At 39.9% G+C, this 18,006-nt stretch overlaps 1 protein-coding gene across 1 annotated transcript in view; it reads right to left on the bottom strand.

Annotated features, from left to right (window-relative positions):
• Positions 1-4,022: 4,022 nt before the first annotated feature.
• The window catches only part of LOC106952181 (cdc42 effector protein 4-like), a 26,925-nt gene continuing 12,941 nt past the window's right edge, over positions 4,023-18,006 (bottom strand). The window contains exon 2 of the mRNA XM_015040150.1: positions 4,023-7,654. Within this exon, the coding sequence (XP_014895636.1) occupies positions 6,531-7,496 (966 nt within the window). The 5' untranslated portion in view covers positions 7,497-7,654 and the 3' untranslated portion in view covers positions 4,023-6,530. The remainder of the gene's footprint in view (positions 7,655-18,006) is intronic.

Below are 18,006 nucleotides of genomic sequence, written 5' to 3'. Positions count from 1 at the left end.
CTGCCCATAAACCGCACTAAGTCTGCATTTGTACATCTCAGGTCTGATATCTGATTACTACAGTGATAAAAGGTGTTTAAATAGTTTACTTCAAAATATTCCGTCAATCTTTAATGAGCGAAAACCTCAATATTTTTCAAGGGGGGGAAAAAAAAAACCTTTTATTGGAAAAGCAAATACAGAAGGATGCAGCTCATTGCAGCAATTAAAGTGATTCGGTTGCATGAACTCAAATAATCAGGAAAAATTAAAAGTTAATTAAATTAATTAAAGGTGCTTGTCAGAAATAACATTGACTGATGGAGTTTATTTCTATTGTCCCACAGTTGAAGGGTTTTAAATTAAATCTGGTTAAATGTATTTGACGTTTTAATAAGATTCCTTTAATATTGACCAACTTCATATGTATCTTCTTGGATCATTTCTATGCCTTGAGGTATGGTGGCCAACTTTCTATCGTTTTTAATTATGATTTTAAGCATTATAAACTATGAGCTCCTAACTTTACACTAAGCCTAAGTTTACTGCGCAGAACTACCATGACTATCATGTTATTTGCTGTGAGATTACTCAAAAAAGGTTGTTTGCATGATGTATATGTTGTGAGTTTGTTTCTCTGTTATCAAGGGAGGTGAAATTCTTTACATTGTGTTACTGTGGGACACATTTGGCTGATAAATGTTGTCCTCAGAGTGGACACACAAGAACAAGGCTTTTCTCTGCTGGCCAGGTACGATGCGTCATCAAGATGGACGACTGCTGCCCCTCCCATTCCCCCGACGTAATGTCTTCTCCCTGTCGTAGCAAGATGAATTGCGACGTTCAGAATTGAAGTGACAAACTTGATAAGATGTGACGCCCTTAAACGGCATCTTTAAGGTTTAGCCGCTGGGCGCGTTGCAATGTGATCGGTTTCGTATGAGTTTGTCTGGTGTCCTTCAGCTTAGGATCGTGATGAAACGTCGAGCTCAGCAGTGATTACCACCAGCTGTGAGAAACGTCTTGAGTTTTCTCGACTGTAAATGTGAAACTGTATCAGGCAGCAGGTTCTCCGCAGGTTTGTTGAAAGTAATAGTCGCAAGTTGAAAAGATTAATTTTCAGCTGAAGAATTCCTATGAGGGATTTTACCAGTGTTTCTGATAATTGTTGAATATCTGCGTTGCATGGAGTCCAGTACCGGTACCTATAACCATCTGTTTCCATCCAGGACTGTTGGACTGTATTCCCCAGTTCCTCTGCATTTCTTATTTTTGTCGCAGAAACAGTGTCTGATGTCATTTCCACGTGTCCTATTGGATTTCTCTGGGATGTTCGCTGGTCATTGCGTGAACAACCAAAATGCTGCTTATTTGTGTGTCACTTTCTTATTGAAACATCAATTTCAAGGTCAACAAAATGAATGACCTCGCTGGTTAAACTGCAACATGGCTTTGATGTTGGACATGACCCTTTCAGCTACACAGAATAATCAGAGTGCAGTCATTTCTGTTATTCTCTGGCATCTACTTATAAATCATTTGCCATTTTGAACCGTAGACTGCATTGTGCATTGTGGGCAGTTGCTAGCACTGTTTCGCGGCACCAAGGAGGCCCATAACCAGGCCCTTTCTGTATGGAGTTTGTGAATTTGTATGTTCACTGCTTCCTCAACAGTGCATAAAGCTGCACGTCAGATTAACTGGTCGTTTAAAATGGCTCTTTGGAATCAGTGTGTGCCTGGTTTTGTTCATCTGTGGTGGACTGGCAACTTGTCCGAAGTGTACCCCGCCTAATGCCCAATGCCCAATGGCTACGAGAGACAGGCCCAAGTACCAGTACAACCCTGCAAGGACAAGCCGTAATAGCAAATGGAATAATAAATGTGTTTGTTTTCGTCATTTTATGCACATTTACTGTTGTGTATTTGTGTCATAAAATATTTTTCAAGCAAGTAGACGTTATCTACCTTAAGTCAGAGAGCGAACTCTCATAACCTCGGCCACAGAAACCTACAATCAAAATCTGAAGTGTCCTTTTAAGTATTTATGTCCTTTAATCTTGGTAGTTTTTTTTTTGTTTTTTTTAATGATTTTTGTGTTTTATTGGAAAGCTCTCCAGCCTTTAATAAGCAGTGCTAGCGTGTATAAGGTTCAAGTAGCTCCCCGGACTTGTGTGGCTTATAATATTACATCCCTTTTATATCAGCGTTGTTTGTGTAAAATAGTCCACTTGGACAAGGCTTCTTTTTTTTTTTTACTGAGGACTGAGCTGGAGCTCCTTCAGCAGACATTTTTTCAGGCTATTTCAAGGTTAGATTTCAATCAGCTTGCTGCCCATTTTGGAGGCAGAATGCAAATAAACTTGTGAAGGAGAAGGAAAATAAGGCAGCCTGTGGCGAGACTCAAAGTCATGAAATAAAAAATAATAAAAAAAAAAAAAAAACGACTTGGCCTTTGTTGAAGATTACCAGCTTTCTCTTTTATTGAAAAATATAGCTGTTTTTTCAAAGAAAGAAAAGTTAGGGAGGTGAATATATTAATATGAAGTAAAATCAGAATTGGGAAGAGGAATAAAAACAGTACATACTTGGCATAACAAAGCTACAGAATAAGGGGGGGGGGGGAACAACGCCTTCTAAAGATGAGCTTTGAGCCATTTTGCTGAATTTCTTTTGCTGTCCTTATCTTTTTTCTTAAGCCTCAAAAACACTGTCAGGGAGTGGAGAGCTTAAGCAGACCTAGGGCAGGCAGTATTTGCACATTTTTAACATAATTTTTTCTGGTTTACTTTGGAGTTTCCTCTCAAGAGAGCGACACAACAAATACACAAAAACAAGAAGCATTTCCAGTGCAATTTAGTAAAATTTCATAATTCTGCAATTATTCATAACACCAACAGTTCAAACCTTGCAGGTGTAATCTCAACCGCAGACTTTCCATTTAGCCTTAAAGCCGCCAACATTCCTCTGGCTCCCTCGTTACTACCCTAACAGTCGGTCACACTGCTGATTTCAAAGATCGTTCTCTGGAATTATTAATGGCACTAATTACAAATCTTGACAGCAACAACAATGGAGGAGTGTTTCTGCTGCTATTTAAATATAAAAAGTAGGATTCTTTACGATAAAAATGAGGGGGGGGGGGAAGTACTTTCCTTCATATCACAAAAGCACAGATTTCACATTTAATCATAAGAAAGATATTGTAAATAGGCCGAAATTGATACTAATCTGCAAAATCAAAAATAATTAGAAAGTTTTGTTCCACTGTTAAGAGGAGAGGCTGTTCAAGCAACACCGGCTTTTTCCCATTTTTCTTCAGTGTGCTGATTGTTTGCGAGGCGGTGCTGTGACGGTGTTGATCTCTAATCTGGAAACATAACATGCTAGTTACCACGGCGACAGACCCAGGTAAGACGTGAACAAGCCTCATGATACTGAATGCGCCAAAACTGGATCTGAAGTCACCTTTTCTACACTGCTCGCTTCCTAGCACACACGTTTCACAAACATCATCTGTTTGTCTAAAACTACCTTTATAAACTACACCGGTGAGGTTAAGACAGCAGCTTGAAGAGAACAAGACAAATCAAGCAATTATTTTGGAAGGAAATGGTTCTCTCTGCATCGTGATACCTCTGTGGGAATTTAACACGGCAGAGGGAGGACTGCACATTTTGTGGAGGAGACGTTCTAAGTGACACGTCTCCGACAAAACCAAACGCATCCCTAACAGATTTGATTTACGGAGCCAATTATGAGCCAATCCGGTGGGGAACAAAACTTTTAGTGTCTTTATCAAATTCAAACACCTTGCGGAAGTTGAGCTTTGAGCGCACTTGGAAATTTCCTGCAGATAGCTTTAAAGTCGGAGGCTTCTTGGAAGCACGCTTGTTCCAACTCTTGAAACAACTTGAGGCGGACTGGCACAGCGTCCCGATCCTCTGTGCGCACACCTGCATCCGTTCCACATCAGAACATTCAAAGCTGCTGTTTGTCAAAGGTGGCAATTAGTTTTCTAACACAGAATTAGATTTTAAAAAAAAAAAGGGTCACGTTTCTCCCAGGTGTATTAAAAAGGAAAGTATGACTTGGTAATTTATGGCCTGACACAGACATAAAAAGCTCAAGATAAAAAAAAAAAAAAATGTCAATCTGTCTGTTGCTGGAGCAGTTCCAGCTTTTAAAGAGGGCAGGCAAATCGGACCGGCTCATGTAATTTGTAGGTTAAACTTCTACCGTATGATTTGACTTCGAGAGAGAAAGTCAGCGTCCTCTACTTTGGGGTGGGGGTCAGTTCAGCAGGTATGTTTCCCTCTCAGTGCTTGGAGACCTAGCAAAAGGCTTTCAGCTAACCACGTGTGGTTCAACACTGCACTTACTTTTTTGTCCCCTTTCTGCTTTCACAAACAAGCCACAGGCTGTAGAAATTGCGGCCACTGACCTCCTAATATTTCAGCTCCTCTCAAAAGCCCCCTCTATCCCACCATTAAAATGCCAGGACATGGAATGTAAAACAAGTTCACCTTGACGGACGACTTAAAACTTTTTCCACATATAGCCAAACATTCATCCTGCATCAAAGTAAAAAGTGGAACCCTGTACAGTTAGTATAGAGATTAAACCAGAGCAGACTCCCAGCAAACGAGGACAGATCATAGAGAAAAAGCGTGACAAGGTGCAATAGCCTGGTTCCAAAAATGTGTACAACCTGAAAACTAACACTGTGCTGAAGAAGTTTTTGATTTAGTTTTGACATCCGGTCTTCTTTGGTAGATCACACACCTTGACTGGAAAATATTTGCCAACTCAATTTTGTACAATTTGTCCAAATCCACCAGACTGGGGTGCTATCGCTTGACCACAGGTGGTGCCTTCCTGGAGATTTAATTCTGATCTCAAAACCATTTCAAAACGTTATTTTTCTTCTTGTAAAGCCACCATTTTGTTTTTGATGTATGCTTAGACTGTGATGCTGAAAAATGTAATCCCTCCTAATCTCCAGCTTTCTAGCAGGCTTTGGGCCAATACTGGCCATTCATAAATTCATCTACACGGATTAAAAAATAAATAAAAAAATCTGTTCCAAATATGGAAAATATATCTGAGCGAACAATTAGTTTTGTTTAAGTAGAAACAGAAAGTTGACTTTTTTTTTTTAAATAAAAAAATTAATTAATACTATAACAGTTAAAAGGTTTGAACTAAAGCCGTGACTAAATGCAGACATTGAATCAAAAGGTGCTCAAATAGAAATCAAATAAATCCATGCATATTGGGAAATCAGGCAATTTATGACAGGATAAATACATGAATTTTAACCATAAGTTGGTTGGAAATTATAAAGCAAAGCATGTCAATCCATTGGCTATTTCAATTTTTAATGTTTGTTGTTTTTTTTTTCCCCAGAGGAAAAATGCCACATTGTATGTGGAAAAAGTTTTGAGATCATCTATCAAGATTACAAAAAACTTGGCATTGTAAAAAGCGGTGTACGCTTTTGAGAGCCAATGCACCATCGTCCTTTAATGATGACAAATTATACATTCACACATCTTCAAAAAAAACATCCACCACTCCTGCATATTCAAAAGAAAAGAGAATACATACACAAAAACCTCTAAAATTTACAGAAGCCCCAAGTTGCACAGCGATTCTGAGTGTCAGTTTCGTGAGAGTGCACAGAAATTGATGAGGTGTCTTCCTTGTGCTGATAGAGTCCAACTGATGTGCGAGAAGGCATTTTGCTTTCAGAAGTGATGCAGCACACAAAATCCGGTGTCTTGAGTTTAGTACTTAGCGTCATTGAGATTGATCACAGTATAGTACCATAAAATAGTCCCCCAACCAAATACATCAAAAACCTTTAAGACTCCGAAGTTCACATTTGCTTCTCAAATCAATCCCTTACAAAAACCATTTAAAAAATATTTTACAGCTGACAGATCAATTTAGGAAGGAGGCAAATATAATAGACCCACATCAGACGTAAGAGGCTATGCTTAACTGACATCCTTATAGTGTCTGTACACAAAATGATTTAAGAAAAGCAAACTCCGACATGAGCAAAAGTAATAACTCTATCTCTGTAGTGTCTACACCTTCAAACCGCTGGGATTACAAACCTATCAGTTTCATCTCTTCTTCTTTACCTCCACATTCACTGGAGCTGACAACACATCCACACAGTCCGCTCTCTAATCTTGCCGCCACCTTTCACTTCCTTTTAAAAATGGGCAATTTTCCCTGCTGATTTATCTTTGCCTTTATCATTTAAAACTTGTGAAAAATAATGTACTCTGAGTTGACATCTGGTAAAAAAATAGCATCAACCAATCCAAACATTAAAAACAAAAAAAAAATAGCTGTCAGTCTCCTTGCTATGAAGTGAAAAAAGACTTAATGGGTTTTATTTATAGTGTTGATAAAACTGATCTAACATTAGACTGATCTACAGTGAGTAAAAACCTTCTCGACTCTGACTGTAATCCCCTCCTATGGTGGTCTCCTAAGTTCCGGTTTCTTCTGCGTGGCACAGACTTCTTGCTCAATCTAGACTCTAATCTCGTCATCCTCCTGATCCATGAAGTCGAAATCATCATCCCTGTGTGGCGAACTGTACTTCACACTGTTTGTGTTGCCGTCATGGAGGTTGTACTGAGGCTTTTCCGAACCAGAGCTGGACACAGAGCAGCTATCCGTGTGGTGGTTGTTCCTTTCTGATTCGCTGATCTCCGGATCGTAGGGATCCGCCGTGACCTTTTGCTCGAGTTGGAAATTACTGCGAGGTGGTCTCGAAGGTGCCCACTCCTCTGCGTCGTCATCGTCGATGTGAGGAATGTGGGATGGCGATGCATGCTCCTCACTACCTTTGCCTTCCTCAAAGCCGAGGTCGTCCTCCTCCCAGTTTTTCTTCTCCATCACGCTGAGGATATCCCCAAGCATTGAAGGGCCCAAGTCGATGTGGAAGGACATTACGGATTCTGCTTTTTTCATCCCACCTCCTTTCGGCATGGACGGAGGCAGGTCTTTAAGTTCACCGAAGTTTCGTTCGTCAAGCTCGGCGTCCATTGTGGCCATAGCCGCCCCTCCGTTCATCGGCTTGCTTTCCACCAGCGTCTTCATAGGACTGGAGGAGACACTTTTTGGCAGTTGGTTGCCCATGTTTGAACTCTCAGCGTTCAGGTAAGGCAGAGATGTGGCAGCAGAAGGCAGTGTGGGGGTCTCATACTTGTCTACTCTGTTAACAGATTGGGACCTCTTGCTGCTTCTGAAGGTGCGGGACAGCAGCCCTGGTTTGGGACCTGGTGAGCTTTCCTTTGTGTGGGACTCCCTTGGCGGTTCCCCTGATCGGGAGCTGAGAAATGAAGTGTCTCCAAAGGCGTCCCCGCCTCGACCCACGTGCATGGTGTGACGGAAGTCCCCCAAAGGAGCACTGATCATTTCAACTGTCAGGTCAGCCCTTGACCTCCTCTTCGACTGGTTGGAGTTGCCCGTTAGCTGCTTGAGAATAGGCATGATGGCAGTCTTTCAGTTGTGATCCAAATCAGTAACTAGGCTTTCGGTTCTTTTTAAAGTTCCTTGGGATTTGTGGGAGGTTATCAAAGCAAGTGTAATTCCAGGTGTTTAGAGTTTGAAGCCATCCTGTTCCTTCAATTCAGCTCAGTTGAAGGAATCTGTAGAATAAAACAAAACAAATGTCAATGTAAGTGTTCCTAGAAAGACCAAGTAAAAACCTGGCAGGCAACGTGGAAATTTTAACAGACACGTCAGCTCTAATAAAAAAATAAAAAAAATCTATGAAGTTTAATATAGTCATGCATATAGTGATAAGCTTTTTAGAGACTAATTTTTAAAGATAAAGCCCCTTTAAGAAGCAAATGAAAATGTTAAACTCCCCATTAATAACTTCTCCAGACAACTTTGTTAACCTATCACGTAACTCATTTGTTTCCTGATGGCTAAACCGAATGGAAACGTTTGCTGCTGTGTCCCGAAAATGAATCCTCACTCGAGCTGGAAAACATTTTAAATGCAAAAATCTTCAAGGGCGTTATGTAATGGTGAAGGAGGCTGTCTAACTACAAGCACGTTTACCCAACACCAACCCACTTGAGAGGGAAAAGGTACACCATTGTAGTGGATTTCCATTCAAATTCGTTCTGTTCCTTTGATACATTTTTGTGCCCTATTTCTCAACTGTCTCCTTCTGTTTTTCCATCCACTGCAGTGTCTGCTGTGCTTTAGTTCCCATTTAGGCCCCTGACTGTTACATAACCAGAAGGAGACATTATACTGGGAGCCAGAACAACTCAAGCTTGAAATAATAAAGGAACAGGAGGGAAAAGAAGAGGAGACGGGGTCTGCAGTACTTCTTCGGCGAAGTTCAACTTAAACCACAGACTATTTAGAACAGATCCTCTTCCCTCCACACCAGAAAAAAAGAAAATGTGTCAACTTTGTCGTTGGCTGAAAGGTGCTATATACATAAAGTTGCCTTGACCTAAAGTCAGGGTCTTGGGCGGAAAATATGTTACAAACAGACGGCAAAGTTTGGCAACTTTTGTCAGCATTTTTGGCTGCCTTGTCTTTGCTTTATTATTTTTTTTTTCACGTGGTTTTAAATTTGTTGCCAATATCACTACAGGCAATAGATGTAGCTGGAGTTAGGCGTAAGCTTGAGCACATTTCAGGAAAAAAATTACATCCTTCAACTTCAGTTGTTTCTGATTAGCTTAATTTTAATCTAGTAGCTATGACAACAAAGGTGTTAAATATATTCTCTTGATTTTGTTTTTTACTATCACTGATATGATTTAAACAGAGCGGAACTCAAATTCAACTTTGGCTCGGGCGTTGGGAAAATTGAGTCTCGGCAACCCACTTAGTGTGAGTCACAAGTCCACAAACTCCATGGATCTCTGTAACAAGGGTGTCAATTGTTCAAACCAGACAGCATGAACCATCATTTACAGTGTTTTCAAACTGAGGCTGAAGCCCACACTCTGAGCTTGCTTTTGAATTGCTCCCATGAATGAATAGCTGCTTTACTGAACAATATTCCTAAAGAACATCATTTGCATTTCTGACAAGAACCCATTCAACTGGAAATGAAACTAACACCAGATGGAACAGAGTCGAGTTTGATAAATGACAGAAGTGAGTCCCACTATGTTTTTTTTTTTGCTCCTCTGAGAAAAGACCTGTGGTTTTTATCAACGACTTCATTCAGTATGTCTGTAGTTCTAGCACTAATGGGGAAGACGCACTGCCCTCACAGAGGCTGAACAAAGAGCAAATGAAAATCTTTTCTCTCCACTTTGATTGTGAAAGTTATTCGAGTTCAAGCTTGCGCCACCCCATAAGAGAACTGAAATGAGCTTATTGTTAGGAAAGCTGTTTAGATAACTGGATGCAAAGCTTGTAAGCGTATACTTTAAAGCTGAAAGCACACCAAACACTCTGAACCGTGGCCCTGCAGTTACATTAAGAAGGTATGATACGTCGGTGAAAGGTTCGTGCGTTCTATGCTAGCTAATTAGTAGATGTTCAACTAGTGGCTTCTGAATGCTTATCAGACCGACGAGGACAACTCATCCGGCATTATGTTCCTCGCCACTGCGCAGAGATTTGTATTTCTCTATGGCAACATCGGAGCAGTGTGGAGGCCACCAATCGGACTTCCTGTCTCTAAGCCGGCCGGAGACAGCAAGAGAAAAAGATTTCATCCCCTGCATGGAGAGATCAGCTCATTTTGATGGATTAACCCTTCCTGGTGGCCTTATGCAGGGCAATGAGACGAGCTCCACAGAATAGGAATGCTTTTGAAGTGATGCGTAACAAGGAGATATTCAATCTCCACATAATAAAAATAAAAATAAAAAATGTCAGTGGGTTCTCAAATATCAAAAAGACCCAAAGCGAACATCTTGAGGTCATGACAGGAAATGGCCACCTTTATTGCCTTTGGGAGATTCTTGATGTTTGTAGCTTTAAACCTCCCCCCCTCTTGGTTATGTGACCCCGCTATTGTAGCCCGGACAAAAAGACGAAGTATAGCCTACAGTCATGTCATATTCAATCTTAGCCTTTCAGTAAACTATAAAAGAAAAAGGGTAATTTAAGGTAATGGCAGGTCATGGCTTATTTTTTTATTTCAAAATAACATTTAAACAAGCTTTAAACAGCCCTTTTGTATGAACGGGGACTTGGGGCTATTCATTTGTTTTAGAAAATGAGTCACCACTACAATTAGGGCTGCACAATATGGAAAAAATGCAATTGTGATATTTCTGTCAAATATTGCAAGGCCAATGCTGTTTGTGATGAACAAATTTGTCCTCACTCGTCTTCTGTGTTTTCAACTGTTATTCGTCCTTTTTGAGAGGCTAAGAAAGTCGGCCTCCAAAATCTACATTGAGCTGAGGCATCAAGTGCAGAGCACTTATGAATGCAACTTAAATATAATTGCCAACGTAGTGTTTCATCCAGCATAAGTTATGTGTGCAACTTGCATGTGCAATGTAAGCTGCACACGTTGACACTGCGATCGCAAACGTGATTTGATGTGCAACAATCAAATCTGTTGTACAAAGACACTGGCTGCTTAAACTTGGGAGCAATTTGTATGAGAGGGTTTGACGGGATGATGAAGTTTTAAATGGTGTCTTGCAATAGTGTTCGCGTCCCTTTTACATTTCAGCACTTTGTTGAATGCAATCCATTTTAATATGGTGGACTGAAACAAAGAAGTGCGTAGTGGTGAAGTGGAAGGAATTCAAAGAATGCATTAATCAAACATTGGCTCCATCGGCTCTATGTTTAAAGGTATGTGTCTGACGAGAAGGTGAAAATTCACAGCAGTCCAAAGTATTTTGTTATTCTTAGGTGCTACCTGGACACTTTATCTACCTATGTATCCATCAACCCCTCGATTTAATTCCATCCAGCTTCCCTTCGTCTTCCTTCTTCCCTGGCAGTTTTGATTACAACCAACCTGTAATTGTAGTCTCTTTATCACTACACAGTTTATTCACTGCTGCCAGACAGCTTCAATATCTCGGCATCTAAAGAAATGGGCGTTAAGGATAGGCTGAGTCAATCCAACAGGCCTAATCTATTGTGGACTTGGACAGTCACAAACTTTTAGTTTTTCTTCCAACTTCTGCCCGTTGTCAGCATGAGTGCATATTTTCTCAAAGATATTGAAAATGAAAATGTTCCGAGCTTCACTCGTTTCCCATTGCATGTGGGCCCGCAAAATCCAAACAGAAAGAAAAACAAATGTCTCAGAAATAGCTCACCTAAACCAGAGATTCCAGTTTGACTTCTACAGTCTTTTATTCCTCGTGACTGTAAGTGAAGCGTTGCTGCTGCAGATTCACAAAGCGGACCGTACTGTATTAGTATGACATGTTTATGTAAAGGGAAAATATTTCAGAAGACGCGATAAAAATCGTACACTTTATCTGCAAACGACTGCCCCAGTTAACGTGCCACTTGGTGACAAAGCCTTTATATAACAGTGCACTCACTGCTCCGTGTGACTCAGGATCCAACTGAGACAAGTGGTGACAGGGCCATAAATGATTAAGAGCATCTTATGTTGCCAGCAGCCTCTGATGTGGGTAGAATGACATCACAACAACCAACACGCTCAACAGCGTTCAGGCTCGCACTTGTAATCCCACTGATCACAGACACAACACTGAGCTATCCCCACACCACTTTCTCTCCTTTAGCTGCTCAGCCCAATCACAGCAACGTCGAGTCACATGAAACCAGGAGGCATAAACTGACTGCATCTTACATTTTTAACAGAGAGCAAAAAGTAATATTTTATTTAGGAGGAGGAAGCTCTCAGGAAAAAGCTACAGGGAGTCGAGAAAACAAAAAAAACAAAAAAACAAAAAAACAAAAAAAAAATTACATAACAGCACTGAGACTTGCCATTTTCTGGCTGGTGCTGATCAATTTGGCTCTTTTGCTGTAATGTACGTTTGCAGTCTGCAACTCGTTACAGTTATTTAGTATATAACTAAGAACAGATGTCTGAGATAACTACCGTCTTTCAGGAGAAAGTTACTTTTCTACTGTCTGGCTGTCTACATTGGCCCAAACTTTAAAACAGTAACTGTTTTAACATCAAGAAGAACATTTCGACAGAGCCAGAATTTGCTACCCTTTTTTATTAAAAATAATAAAATGCCAGCAATGTTTCAAAGCATGGAAAGTGAGATATGCTTTTTTAAATTAACATATTTTGAAAATTATAAACATCAAAACTCCAATTGATTCAACTTCCTGGTCTCTCATCCCTCCGTCTCATTGTTTGGTGCAATGATATGCAAACGGTCAGAGCTGCTGACCAAAGCTAGAAATGACACTCCTAATCGATTAATCAGGAGCAGTGCATAACAATGTGAACTTTGTAACTCCAACAAAGAGCATCAGTAAATTTCTTTTGCAGCAGCTTTGTTGGGCCCCTGACCTTTAACCCAAATATTGGATTCCCACGTGGGGGTTGGGGCGGGTCCTGGAAGCATCACAAGCACTGGGATACTTAAAGTTTAATCCCAGATAAATAATTGCAGAGAAGACAAAAACATCTGTTAAGATATACAAAATTGCAATCTACACGCAGGGGAGTGCTTAAACCAGAGCTTCATGTTCTTAGGCACATTTTTTGCAGTTAAATCACCACCTTCCCACCTTCAATCACGCTTTCTAAGAATACAAAAAATATTTTCTGTTACACCAGAAAATAGTGAAACAGTATTTCATTTTTGTAGCTGAAGTTCAAATGACTCATTTGACTTGCTTGATATGCTTGAAAATATTCTGCTGATTTGTTACTGAAAATGTCTATGGCAAGCTATTCTTGTTCCTTGCCTACAACTCAGGTGAGAAAAACCAGTTCTGCCTGATTAGCTCCATTTCTTCACTGGAAAGGCAAACCCTGTATGACAAATGGCAGAGCCATCTCGAGCCGAAACAGGTGACAATGTTCAGAAAATGGCAGCACTTGTTTGTCACGTAACAAACACTCAGGTATAACCCTTTACCAGGCAGATGCTCTTTTATCTCATCCTTCCCTAGAATCAAGGTTACGTCTTAGAACTAAACGAAACTGGAAATAGAGTTGAAACAAACAGAGAACCCAGGTTCCAAATAACAAAAGGTCCGCTGGCAGGAGAACAAAGGGTGCATCATCAAATTTCTAAAATCAGATGCTGTATACTTTTTCCAGTTTCCTACTGCAGCAGTAGGAAATTGTTAAACAGTGTTAAACTACTCTGTGTAGTTTAACATTTAAATGTATTTGTCCAAAACATAATATCCATGCAAAACTATTGGTAAGCATATAGTCACTCTCTTTCCCAGCTAATCACTGCAGACACTCTGCCTCTCTGCTGGCTAGCAGCTGAACCTATAAACAATTACTGATGTTAACAGAGCAAGCAGCCGGAACTAGCACAAAACTTACTCAACATTTGCTTTATTAGAGATTGACAGAAAAATCAGCTTTGATTAAGGGACCTTAGTCAAAAACTGTTAGCTTCAAAGGTCCGGATCAGTCGTTTGCAAACTCAAAAATCCAATCCAACAATCCATGAATGCTAGAAGGTTAATATCAACTTGGCAACAGCACTTTATAGGACACTTTAAATATAAAATCAGAGTATAGACAGCGATGTACAGTGTCATTCAAAAGGAATGTAATTTCTACAACAAATCCAGCAATTTCTGTGGTTTATTCAGACTACAACCAAAGTAGTCTGTGCGTTCCACCAAGGAAGGCACAGAAGAGCAAAGTTAAGTTATTTTAATCTTTATCACCAGATAAAAATAATTCCTGTTCTAAATGATGCTTATGATTCCAATTTGTAGTCCTGCTAGAACAGATCAGAGATCAGTTGGCTGGGAACTTTAAGTGATTAGAAATACAACAAAGATGCTTTTTTTTTTTTTTTTTTTTTTTTTTTGGGAAAATTCAAAAAATAAATAAATTAATTAAGCAAACGATGTCAAGCTGTCTTTGGAAAGAAAAATCTTAAAAGAGAACAACATGTACTTTAAGTAATATCTCAGTCATTTAAAATGGACAAATGAAAATCACAATCAACACAAACATGCAACTTTTATTGCTTAAGAAATCCCAGAAATAATTCTACTTTTAAGCAAACTTAAGAAGGGCAGCACAGGGGGCGAGGTGTAACTAAACCTCACCGGATAAGGAAAACATTAAATTACTGTAATGCACACTATTCTAGACAAAAGTGTTTGAATCAGGTGATAAAATCTGCTCAAGACATCAATTCTAGCAAATACCACAACAATCAGAGGTCGAAAGGCCAGTAGAATAACACCTACGGCAGCGAGCTAGTTTGTCCTCCATCTGACATTTAAATGGTTTCAGTTAAACAGCGGCGGATTCCAACATTTCATAGTAAAGACTTTTAACTGCTTTAAAACATTACAGGCAAGGTTGCGAGTGTTTGGTTTGTGTGTTAGTGTGCAGTGGATTGGCGTTCAAAGCACCATTGCCACCCAGACAAAGAAACAAAACCACAAACGGATTAGCAGTGTTATTTTTAACAGGGCCTGGGCTCTTAACACGTGGAGTAAATGGCCCACCTCTCCGAATTTTAACGCAAACAAAATCCCAAACAATCCTAACTGCAATCCTTCAATCCATTTTGGTGTTTGCCAGTGATAGTGTTGTTTTAGTCTTTCAAAATTTTATATTCAAGGCCAAAGGACAACCCTCTGAACACTTCCTCTGTGTTGCCAGCCAAGCTGACCTTTTATGAAGCCGTTACTCCTGCATGGCTGGACAGAGCACTGGGTGGGCTACCACACCGTGCTGGAGACGCAGAGGATTTTCGGCTCCAAAAAAACAAACGGATAAAGTTTTTATCGCTGTTTTCCCACAACACATCTAAGAAAGTATCTATGGGTAAAAAAAAATCCCAAATAAGGATTAGAGGGCTGAGAGGCTTTTTTACTTGTGGGTCAGTATTTGGGATTTTTCTGGCACAGATGGAAGCACTGGAAGTACGCAACAGGGCAGCAAAGAGAGGCAAGATTCACTAAATAAAGCCAGCACACTGACAGACGTTCTTTCACCGGGTCCCACATGAAATATATCCAACCCTCATTACAGCTACAGTGGATGGATTGTGCTAAACTCTGTGTGTGCACAGGAGTGTACTTGTGTAATCATCAAAATCCTTCCACTCAGTCGAGGACAAACCGACCAGTTTCACGCTTGGTACCAGGAGCCAGGATAAGAGCCAAGTGGTTAAATAAATCGTCCAATAGCTGTTGGACAATGCAACAAAGCTGAATGTCTGCAGAGGATTGTAGTTTGAAAGAGACAAATTACATAACGCATTGTCGAAGCAAGAATGCCAGAGTCACAGTTGGCTTGTGCTGTAGTACAGTTTGTAGATTTGAATTTAGCTACAACAATGGCTACTGTTTCCCCGGAGACAAAAGTCACCAAGAACGGGACTTTACAAAAGATAAAGTATGACCTAAAAGATAAGTGATGAGAAGAATGCAAAAGAAGAGCACACACAGCAAGTCTGGCAAAGATCTGCAGGAGGCCTTTCAGTGCGACTGGATGATAAGTGACTGGGTCAACCTCTCAACGGCTTCTAGCCTTTTTTATCAGCAGCCTTCCCACTGAAGTTAAAACACACAACCACAGCTATAAAAGGCCTCAAGCAGAAAGGCTCGACCAAAATCCTGTGTTAATAAACCTCCCTGGTGTTAACTTTAATGACACAGACGGAAACCAACAGTCACTGACAATAAAGAGGCTCTGGTAAAAGGGAGTCAAATTCCCCCTTTACCAATTCATAGCCCTGTATGGTACCTAACCCTACCCTTGTTTCCTTTCTCCCCACTTCCATTTTGTCCCATTAAACAATCCATTACGCACCCATCCACTAAAACCACTGCGTCTCAGTTTATAAACTTCTGAATAGTCAGCCAGTTTATGACTAATACACAAAAATGCTAAAATTCTCTTCACAGTCAACATAATATTATTTTACAACAAACAGAGAGAAAATTCACGTCACATTCTTTAGGGAAAAAGTTATATTGATTATGCTTTGAATTACACATGGGAATCTGAAAGTGTATCTTGTTTACAACTTCGGGTTTCATTTCAATGTCAATCCTTGGGGTTAGAAACAATGACATCAACACCTCAGCCAACCAATCAGGGACAATAGAAAGACTCTGAGATGGTTTGCACCTCTGTTTTGTTCCCCACACGTTGCAATTTAATCCCTTCCTACTTGGATTGTGATCCTGCGAATAAAACGTTTCACATTAATGTACTCATGCCGTTGTAAAGCAATTTAAATTTCCGTAAAATGAAGAATGTTAAACTATTTGTTGTTTTTTTTCACTAAGTGACCTCTGGCAGAAACTGTTCAGTGAAGTCAGATATAATTATCTTACAGTGAACTATCAGTAAATTAAGGAAAATTACTCTTAGGAATGGTTTGTCCACGAGAGTACAGAATGCCTCTAACGAGGCAGTTATGAAGTGAGTCATGGTCAGAACAAAACTTCTGGATTCAGATTGTGCTGTGTATTTGAACTCTGGTGACAAGATATTTGGTCCCGTTGGATGGACTTGTATTGTTTTTTGTTTGTCAGCACATTAGATAGATTTTCAGTGACCATGAGGCGTCTGGTCAGAGTCGTCATCATGATAGCCTTGCAAGAGAGGGGATTTTGCAAGTTAATTAATATCACCATGGCAATACTCAACAATAATGCCACAATTACTGAATAGCACCTAATCTTGTGCAGCCCTAACCAGCACTCCAACAGAGAACATTAAAGTTTACAAAGATGGCCACTTCTGACAAGTCCCCAGCCTAAAGATGGAGGTCTAAACACCTCCTCTTATTCTGAAAAGCAAATTGTCAGTATAATTGCAATGTTACATCCTTTATTTACATCGCGCGTAGTCCTGTGGACGCGCATGCTGTGAGCAAGCATGCATTTAAGTTGTTCTGAATGCCAATCTTAATGAATGTTCTTCCAAGCAACCAAAGGGAAATCTCATCTCAGATGCTCGGCTCAGTGGGAAGCGGCTGATCGGTGTAATAATTTAATGCGCTACAAATGAACACTGCAGTTAGGTTCATTAAAAGCCAAAATAATCTCTACAAGTGGTGATTTAACCATTTCAGTGAGGAAAAATAAAGAACAATAAAACACATCCCAGTATGAACCTCTGACTTTTTAAACCTAATTAAAAAAAAAGGGCTAATTTATTAAACACTCAAAAAAAGGACTTTAGAGAAAAATGCTGCGCTTTCAAACAGCTCCAGGAATCTTTCATTTATTTAAGTCTTAAAAGTTTGTTTTCTATTTCTGCCCAGTAAAGGATTTCCCCCTCTAGCTTAAGAGTGTTCTGGCCTGTTTCATAACTGGCTTTAATTATTTATAATTCAAACGTTTTTTAATTAGTGGCAGGGCTGGGCTACATGAAGGCCAATTTAACTGAGAGCACTTGAGTCCTGCAGAAAGAGTTTTGGTTTGACCAAAATATTATCTTGATTGACCATATGTCGCTTCAAACCCATTTACACATAAGTGAGCACTATTAGTGCCCTTGCAGATGTGCAAGACAATAATGCCATGCAGAGTCATGCATCCCCAAAGGACCATGAAAGCTGGCGTTTTAGCAGTGCTCAGATAACAAACCAGATGGCTCTTTGATCTCATTTCCTGAAGCCGTGGCGTCTTTAATTTCTATGAATAAAAATGAAAAATTGTCCCGCAGAGCTGACATTAGTTTGCTTTTCTTTTATTCCTAATCATATGTGGTAAACCACCAGACATTTTAAAATACTTCAATGTTCATAACACAACCAATAGCACAGATTATCAAGAGTCAGATTAGCCACAGCACTTGAATGAACCGAGACTTTTTTTTTTTTTTTTTTTTTTTTTTTGAGACCACCAATGTTGTGGTTCGCGGCTTGGGGTTTCG

Source organism: Poecilia latipinna, unplaced genomic scaffold (assembly GCF_001443285.1).
Source record: "Poecilia latipinna isolate Pla-1442-1.1 unplaced genomic scaffold, P_latipinna-1.0 Scaffold497, whole genome shotgun sequence".
Classification (NCBI taxonomy): domain Eukaryota; kingdom Metazoa; phylum Chordata; class Actinopteri; order Cyprinodontiformes; family Poeciliidae; genus Poecilia; species Poecilia latipinna.
This window is presented reverse-complemented; position numbering and strand designations above follow the sequence as displayed.